Source organism: Rhamphochromis longiceps, linkage group LG12 (genome assembly GCF_057381845.1).
Source record: "Rhamphochromis longiceps isolate RC_006_pf linkage group LG12, R_longiceps_female_GT1.1, whole genome shotgun sequence".
Classification (NCBI taxonomy): Eukaryota; Metazoa; Chordata; class Actinopteri; order Cichliformes; family Cichlidae; genus Rhamphochromis; species Rhamphochromis longiceps.
Window position 1 is genome coordinate 20,268,724 of NC_140568.1, and position 9,293 is coordinate 20,278,016.

At 43.1% G+C, this 9,293-nt stretch overlaps 1 protein-coding gene across 1 annotated transcript; it reads left to right on the forward strand.

Moving 5' to 3' along the window:
• The first annotated feature begins 10 nt into the window (after positions 1–10).
• Positions 11–8,790, forward strand: LOC146657206 (TBC1 domain family member 10A-like). Its single transcript, XM_085425137.1, has 9 exons — positions 11–758; positions 2,138–2,237; positions 3,861–3,968; positions 4,462–4,568; positions 4,684–4,798; positions 5,780–5,845; positions 6,360–6,549; positions 6,627–6,781; positions 7,530–8,790. Exons 1-9 carry the CDS (start codon positions 577–579, stop codon positions 8,034–8,036), a joined length of 1,530 nt encoding a protein of 509 aa, XP_085281263.1. The 5' UTR covers positions 11–576; the 3' UTR covers positions 8,037–8,790.
• The last annotated feature ends 503 nt before the right edge of the window (positions 8,791–9,293 follow it).

Consider the following 9,293-nt stretch of genomic DNA (forward strand, 5'->3'; position numbering starts at 1 on the left):
ACGTAACATTAGGATGTTAAAGCCCAGGCGAGGGCGGTAGGCTTGGGATACTAGGAGATGTAGAAATCCGTATAGTGTTCTCGGGTGGGATGACAGGACGGCAAAACCAAGCCACAGCTAGCCGAGGACAAAATGTACTAGTTCGTTAACCAGGTGGTTTAGTAAGTAATCGGCTAACTATGTAAAACTAGACAATAATGTAGCGGCGGTTCGTTGAAGGTGGGGTCAATGTAGAAATAGTTTGGGATTGTTGTCACAAGCAGTTAAGGCTAACTTTTAGTACGTTAGCAACGCAGAGTTAGCTGGCTAATGTTAAAACTGGGGGAAAACCCATTCAAGTTAACTCAAGCATAACCAGTTTAATGTGACCCAGCGGTTGGAGCACACCCTTAGAAAAGATTTACGGACAAAACAGCGGTTGGAAAGTTTAACTCGCGCCCAGAAATCATGGCGTCGGTGCAGTTTGACTCGACTGCATATGCACAGGAGCAGATTTGACTCTGGGTTGTCCACAACCTCGCTGACGTTAGCTGCCCCGGCTAGAAGGCTAGTTTTTTTTCTTCTTCTTATGCTACCATGGACAAAATGGAAAACGGCCGTCGATCTGTGGACACGGGGAGCATCAGGACTCTTAGCAGCAGTCACATTGACGACGAAAGCTCCTTGGGATCCGACTCTGAGATTAACGGCTTCGCCAGCGAAAGGCAGGCGGATAAATATGGATTTATTGGTGGGGCGCAGAAGTACTCAGAGGACACGTAAGTTTACTTTAACTCTGAGGCCATCTGTGTTGGTTTGCCATGCTTAATGATAATGATAATAATAATAGGTAGTAAATTTGCAGCCTACTGTTGTCCATTAGTTGTGATGACAAGTTGTGCAGGTGTTGTTATGTGCCTCAGACAAACAGAGCTCCCAACCAGCTGCGTGGCACCGTGTTGTTTCTATTTTTCCTTTCTTTCTTTTTTTTTTTTTTATTACCCTCTGTTTGCCACAGTCACCACAAGCAGTAAACGCGTAGATGAGGATTAAACGAGTCGTATTAATCTTCTTATTTCTACCATGTAATGTTAAATTGTTTTTCGTTTAGCCTGTCACACAGTTTTTTGCGGTGGTGGTGGTGGTGGGGGGGGGGGTGCTGACCGAGCACTTCTGGCTGTCTGTGTCATGCTTGGATTTAATTTATCTCTGGCCTTTTGGCAATACAGATTAGATCAGTTTCTTTTCTTTCTTTTGTAAGAAATCTATTTCGTTTTTCTTTTTGTGCTGGGTCTAAAGCCTGCATGACAGCAGTGAAACAGTGGAAGGAGTGGGTGAAAGTTATGGCAAGCACCGGCTGGCTGGGAGTTTCCTGTCTTGTGGAGTTTTGGCAGGCTTGGAGCCGCAGCTCTTGGTGCCTCTTTAGCTGAGGGCCTCTTTTGGCTCAGCTCTGTAGATAGTCAGTGTTTAGCTTGTACTGTTTGGCAACAAACGTATCTCTTTATTGTTTAAAGGCTCTGGGAGCTGAAGCTGCAGTATAGTCTTGCACTGATCTACAACACATAGGCTGCACTTTGTTACCAGAAGAGGCCTGTCTTAAATAAGAAGAGCTCTTTGAAGACGTTTCAGCCCTACAATTACAGGCTTGTGCCGATGAGATAATTACATACCATAGTAAAGCATCAGACCACAATTCCTAATGTAGGTTATACTTGCTTACGTTTTCTTTTTCTGTTTGAAAATATAATGTAAAGTCCTTGACTCCCCCTTCCCTCCTTGCCTGTAAATATTTTACTGTTAAATTATCCTGACTGCAGCTCCTTCAGATCAGAGAGCTTTGACATTAAATAGGTCTTGAGTTTGTATCTTTTATAGTTCGCTGACTGCAAATGAGTGATGGCCACACACACAGATCTGATGGTAGATGCAGAACGATAAACTGTCTTTGTGAGATTGTTTTCTTTTTAAAGCTTGGGCCAATTTGGAGGCTTATTTCAGACTTGCCTTATTGCAAAAACAAGCAAACTTTTGTCACCTGTCTAATTATTTCTGTGCTAAAAGAAGAGAAGATGTGTCGTTTGCTGTCATTTCAAGCAAAAAAGCGCAAAAAATGATTTGAGCTTTGTAATTTTTTTTCTCCCTCCTGTTGTGTAACCAGAGCTCAGGATATACCTCCAGCGGTGCTCAGGCAAAGAGAGGTGAAGTGGCTGGACATGCTGAACCACTGGGACAAGTGGATGATCAAGCGATTCAATAAGGTCAGCACCAGGTGTTAAATCAGTTACATAAAACATGTGGCTTGGTTGTATGCCTTCCATGGTGTTAGCCATGTGAAGCTCACCAGATCAGTTTCTTTTAAAGAGTTTCTGAAGGTGGTTTGCTGAATTGTATTGTGTCGTTTCTAGGAAGTTTTTGTTTTTGTCCCCCCAATCACAGGTACTCTTACACATGATCAAACAAAGCAAACGGTAACGCTCAAATGATTGCACAAGGACCAGACTTTGTATACACTTTGTTTTGCAGCTTCGCTTGTCTAGCTGGTTCTGTGTGAAATGCTCTCAGCGAATCGACGTAAAGCTGCAACTTAACCTCACACCCATGAATCAGCAGCAAGCCAGGACACAACCCCGTCACTGTATCACTGCATATACTGTATGACAAATTACCGGTTTCAGATTCAGGGTGGGATTGTACTGGCTTCATATAAAATGATTCTCTTTTAAAAGGAATACAAAAAGTGGCTCTGTACATGACAGAAACGGCTAATTTAGTGGCGAGAAGTGTTCCTTTTCTCGCTGTACATGTACTAATAAAGGTCAGGGTTTCTAATCCTTTATTGTGCCCCCATGATTGATAATAATTGTACAGTAGGAACTGTAATGTTCTTGAGGAAGTGTGCCAGCTTTGCTTTAGAGCAAACAAATGTGCTCAGAAAGGGTAATGCAATGCAAGTCAAGTCAAAAGTCTCAAGAGGACTCAAATGTGAAGGTCGGGTCAGCTAATCTGTTGCGACAACACCTGTTTGTGATTCCTGCTGAAAGATTGCAAAGCCTCAACTTGGAGAGATGGCACGAGTTGAGATCAAATTTTATCAATGTCATGTTTTGCAGCATTCATTTTAGTATATTTTGGCCCTTTTGAAGGTCATAATGTTCTTCCTACAGTTGCAGCAACAAGCTTTTTTTTCTATGCTTATCCCTTCCACACACTCGCACGCTGCTGGATGTCTTTAGATCATTTTGGGGTTCGGTATCTTGCCCAAGATACTCCTCCAGCACGCACACTGGAGGAGTCTGACTTTCCGATAAGAAGACGACCCGCTCTACTCCCTGAGTCACAGGTGGTAGAGTGTTTGTGTATGACTTCTGTTTATGTTTCTATGCACCTTAAGTAGTCGCCCCCTTGGAGATAATGTTTTGTTTTCTGCATCCTGAAGATATAAATCACGTGGCATGTTTTTAATGTTACATGTATAAGTGAAGCTCTAATAAGAGACTCAGATGTTAGAATATCCCCAAATTTTGGCTCGTCTTTGATCAAATTCTGATCTTGCATCTGCCAAATAAATTGGTGATCTAGATAAGTAGTAACTGGCCATTTTCATTGCTGAAAAGAAGGAAGTCAAATCACTGGGTTGTAAGAGTTTTTAGAGTGCATGCAGTGCTACAAGTCAATGCATCCTAAGTGTAAGTTGTTAGTTTCTAAGTACAAAACTACACTTATTCAAAAAAGGGAACAAATACCAGTGGAAGCGCTCTGATGAAAACCATTTGCTGTATCTGCGCACCAGATTGCCTCTCTTAGCTTTTCTCAAGCTACATTCTCCCATGGTCCTTTGGTATATTGCTTTATTTGGGAAACCCTTTTGTTCTGTGACTCAGGTGAGGCTGCGTTGCCAGAAAGGAATTCCTCCTGCCCTCAGAGGCCGTGCATGGCTCTACCTGTCTGGTGGGAAGGTGAAGAGAGAGCAGAACCAAGGAAAGTTTCAGGTCCGACAGCTTCCTCTTTCACTTCCTCCTCACATCTCTGCTTAAACTCTACTTTGAGCTCATTTCATTTTTAAATTTCATTTGAAATTGGTACTGAAAGTGTGGTCATCCACAAGCATTACTCATTTGAGTGAGAACCCAGATATTTTTACCAAAGAGCTGGAGCAATGGCAGTTTTTATTATTGATCTTTTTTGTTTGGTTTGTTTTCTATTCAGGTTAAGTGTTCAAAATGCATGCTAGCATCAAATGAATAATGATGCAGATCTTGAATCTTTTCAAATATAAAGTTTAAAACTAGCCTCTGCTCATGCAGTGGTTAGACAATTCACTGACCTTTATAGTGAATGAATAACTTAATTTATTGCTGAGATCACTAAATCCTATAAAAAAGAATCAGGGGTTTGTAGTCCTCCTACTTAAAGACAATATAATCACTTATACCGTATCACAAAGAGATCTCACTCTCATGTCCCCCATGCTCTTTTTGTCAGGAGCTGGATAGCCAGCCGGGAGACCCCAAATGGCTTGATGTAATTGAGAAAGACCTCCATCGACAGTTTCCTTTTCACGAGATGTTTGTGTCACGGGGAGGACACGGGTGAGCAGTCTACCACAATGTGACGTACAACACGGGAGTTGTTTACTGCATCTTATTTGAATATGCTAAAATGTTGCGTGTGTGTGTGTGTGTGTGTGTGTGTGTGTGTGTGCAGGCAGAAGGACCTGTCCCGTGTTCTTAAGGCTTATACTCTCTACAGACCAGAGGAGGGATACTGCCAGGCCCAGGCTCCTATTGCTGCAGTGCTGCTTATGCACATGCCTGCTGAGGTACGAACTGCCTTCAATACAAACACACACCATCACTCACCATATAAATTGTGTCCCTTGGTGTGGATGATCTGAACACTTGAAGACTTGTTATGGTCTTTAAAACTAAAATCCACACTGAAAATAGAAATAGTGCTGTTTCTTTTATTTTGTAAGGCTCAGTTTTAGTTTGTGACCTCGGGAAAGTATTTTTGAGCTGAACTGCAGAGGGACTGAGTGTACAAATGATGTAATCTGTAGATGATTTCCAGAGCTGCTCCATAGTATAAATAATACATCGAATTTGAGATTATGATAGCAGCCAAGATGACTGTAAAAGGGTTTGGAAATTTTGAACTAAAAAACGAGGCAGATAGCATCGCTGGAAAAATCCTATCATTCCACAGATTAAGTCTCTGCATGTATGTCAGAGTATCAGCTAATGGAATCATGAATTCCACTTATTCAGTTTAGCTTAGTTAGACATGGTGTGTGATTTTTAGACACACTCTCAGTTTGAGGAAAGTCTTGTGGTCATTAAAAGCACTAAGCAATTAATATGTTGAAGGAAAATTCTCCTCACAACCTAAAGTATGAACTTCAGACATAAGAGAGAGAGCAGACTTTGAAGTGGATTTATCAGATGTGTGTGGTGGTTATATATACATGCAGTTTTCTGTCCTGGTGAGCATTTCAATTAAGTAAATTACCAGCTAAATAAGTGTCCGGGGTGTTGCAAAGATGGCTTTTTATTGTGGATAGTTGCTTGGGAAAGGATTTTGGTTCGACACCACACTGTGTGACACAATAACACTATACACACCAAATTGGCCAGTGTCCTAAGGGGGCCCGAGTGCTTCATAAGGGTAGAATGGCTAGAAAATCTTGTATTTAAGAGAACATTTCTAATGTTTTCCAGCTTCTCTGTGACCCCTGGAATGCCTCTCTAAGTATAACAAAGAACTACCCTTACATTGTGTGTATGTGTGTGTGATTCTACAGGATGCTTTCTGGGGGCTGGTCCAGATCTGTGAGAAGTATCTTCCTGGTTACTACAGTCCCGGCCTGGTGAGACTGAAACACTTGAAAGCGTTCATGATGATATGGCTCAGTGTTGGAAATGCAAAGAGAATATAGCCTCAGTTGACTCCACTGCTACCAGAGCTGTGCACACCTACTTGTAGGCCTTTTGCTCAGCAAAACTAGAATGTGTATTTTGTTTCCCACAGTGTGTGTGTGACGCAGTGGCACTGTGGTTATGGTTTTCTGATGAAGGCAGTGGGCTGTTTACAGACTTATTTTCTCAGTAAGCTGTTTGAGTAAACTTTCTTGCGTAATAATTGCCTCCTCTTGGTTTCTGTTGCAGTTATGAATTCCATGTTATGAAAGAAGGTTTGCTAATTAAATGTTTCCTCATAAGTGCAAAATCTGGGTAGTCGTCCATAATGGGAAAACAATGTGTAGAAATAAGGACTGGTTTAATTTAATAGATGAGCGTGTATGTGCATATCTCATTTCAGCACCAGCAATGCAGAGTACAATACGTTTTTTGTTTAGTGTCCCCCACCGCTCCCTCTTTCAGGAAGCTATACAGTTAGATGGAGAGATACTCTTCGCCCTGCTGCGACGCGTCTCCCCTCTAGCCTTCCGGCATCTGGAGAAACATAAGATCGACCCCATCCTCTACATGACTGAATGGTTTATGTGTGCCTTCTCCAGAACCCTACCCTGGGCATCGGTGCTGCGCGTCTGGGACATGTTCCTCTGCGATGGTATGTATCTGCAGCGGTGCCTCATAGAGCGTCTTTACTCTGAAATTGACTCATCGGCTCCTTCTTCCTCCTTTTAGGAGTGAAGATAATTTTCCGAGTGGGCTTGGTGCTACTCAAGTGCATGTTGGGAACTCGTGAGAAGCTTAAGGCCTGCCAAGGCCAGTATGAGACCATGGAGCTTCTCAGGGCGATAGAGCCTCGATACATGCAGGAGGGTTTCCTTGTTCAAGAGGTAAGGGGTTTTTCCCAGATTGCTTTGCCTTCAGGCTGAAATGTCCTCGGTGTCCTGCCAGTGATTCTGATCTTTGATTTGCAGCTTCTAGAAGTGTAATCCAGGCCTAGAGTTGAATGTGGTAACTGTCTCCAAAAAATGAAGGTATTGCACTAGCAGCGAGTCGTATAGATGCCTAAAGATGGTCTCTAGTTGTCCTTTAGTTTGCTCTTTCAAGGAGGAACTACATCCCAGATATCATGCTTCTCATCACACGAGTTACCTAGTCATGTGAGGCTACCCAAGAATCAAGGAAAATATAATTTAAAAACAGAGTTTATTTTACTTTGCTGATATCAATGTTTTCTAAACATGTGATTTGACTTTGTTATTGAGAAGTCGTGTCTGATTATTCGGCAGTGATGTAAACAGCATTGTGTCATATTGTGAGGGAGGAGTTAGAGGGAACAATAAATGTTCCTACAAGTAGTCAAGAGAACACCAGTGAGTCTGAGAGAGTGAATTAAAGTGACACACAGACAAATTGACCAGAGTGCTGGCTGCATGGTGTCTGGTTCCTTGTATCGAGCTTTGTGTGAGGGTCTGTCTTCCCAAACAATACCCCCTGTTATATGTAGCGCCGGCTTGACTGTGTGTGGCGGTCATTTGGCATTTGCAGACAAAGTTCACAGTCTCAGTACAATTGCCAGTCATGGAAGGAACATGTGAGCACAGCAGTGACCGGGTGACTTGATTTTTCCTTTTGCAGATTCTCGAGGTGCCGGTGACGGCGCGAGACGTGGAACGAGAGCATCACACCCAGCTCAAGCGCTGGAAGAAGAACCGCGGGGAGCTCAATTTCAAACCGCCTCCAAGAATGCACGGCGCTCGGATCATCATGCTGGCTGAGCCACCCAGGCGTCAGGACCTGCAGCAGAACCCCACCATTGTACTTGAAGTGCCTCAGACTATCCCACAGCTGCAGAAGGGCAAGGAGGAGAAGAAGAGTAAGAAAAAGAAGAGCATGAAAAAATCCCAGCCCACAGAGGAGATTCCCAATCCTTACCCTCTTCTCAGTGACCCTCAATCGTCATCCACAGAACCGCCTGCCCCGCCTCCAGGCAACAGTGTGACGCCAGAGGCCGCGGCGCAGACTGAAACGGACTCAGCTGGAGAGCAGAAAACACCTCCTACAGACCTCCCCTCTGCCAAAGAATCTACTCTTCAGCGATCTACACAAAGCCTCAGCAGCACAGAGCAGGACACATACTTGTAGCTCTGAAAGTGTGTGTGTGGGTGTGGACGAAGCACCAGCACTCTTCCGTCAACAACCAGCCAGCCTTGCCGAAGTCTCTGAGTGGCCAGCATAACCTATTTTTTTTTCTAATATTTGTATGCATTTGCTCATTTCCACACAAGTTTGCCTTTGATATTAACAGCATACACTAAAGCACCTTTACCATGTATAAAACTACTTAAATGCTTTTGCTATTTGTCACTACAGAGCTGACGGATGCTTCCTCTTAATGCTTGATTCTCTTATTTAGACCATAAGTCTTAGTATTGTTTTTTTGGAAGGGAGACAAGTTACTGCTTTACTGAGGGCAGTGTATTTCAAGTGTTCGGTAATCTTAGTAAGGTGCCGGATTTCTTGCAGTTTATGCGTTTTCACTTGTAATAATGTGCAGCAGAGGATGTAAACTCCTGATGCACGCGCCACACATTTCAGCCTCTCAAGTCTTTGTATTTCATTTTGGGGGAGGGGGGTTTCCACTAGAGGGCAGCCTTGCAGGTATACATGCTCTTAGGAGAGGCAACCACAGCGAGGATGGGATTCAGTAAAATTGGGAGTAGGTACAAGCGTACTTCTCTGAAGTTGAGATTACATTTTCTCACAGTGAAAAATTGTATTAAATTTAGCGACTGAAGTGGCGAATGTAAGGAAGTCTTTTCCAACAAGCGCGAGTTATTTAAATACAATTTAAAACATGGAGTAATAGGTAGGTGTGTGTGTGTGTGTGTCCTGCTATGCAAAACAAACAAAAACATCTCTTTGTTTTTCCTGAATCAGTTGAACTGCTGTTTAGCTGTGTATAAGCTCCTCTTCTCACTGTGTGAGGCACTTCCAGCCACTTCGGCTCACCAGTCATTCCCAGGCAGCAGAGTGGAGAACACTGGACTTTCCTCACTGTATGACACATTCCTGCCTTCTTAAAAGCTAATCATTTTGAAGACCACCTCTTACCCAATGCAAATCTGCCTGATTGTGTTTGTGCACACGAAGCAAATCACCTAATGGTGCTGACCTTCCTTTTGGCTCTGCTTAAGGTCTATTTGGACATGTGAAACCATTAAGGTGTTGGGTTCATTTTTGTATTTTGGGTGTTTGTTTTTTGCTAGAGCTTCCAAAGCAAATTAAGACTGTTACTCTGAGACCATCTACGACCCCTGCATGTGACCAGGCTCATTTTCTGTGCAGTCACGAGGGATCACGGGATTTAAGGATTTACTGGGATTTCTGTAGCTGTTTGTA

Excerpts from the sequence above, each read along its gene's own strand:
- LOC146657206 (XM_085425137.1), top strand. The coding sequence starts at position 577 with ATGGACAAAATGGAAAACGGCCGTCGATCTGTGGACACGGGGAGCATC. Across the intron at positions 4,799-5,779 it reads TTATGCACATGCCTGCTGAG|GATGCTTTCTGGGGGCTGGT; the intron begins GTACGAACTGCC and ends GTGATTCTACAG. Across the intron at positions 5,846-6,359 it reads GTTACTACAGTCCCGGCCTG|GAAGCTATACAGTTAGATGG; the intron begins GTGAGACTGAAA and ends TCCCTCTTTCAG.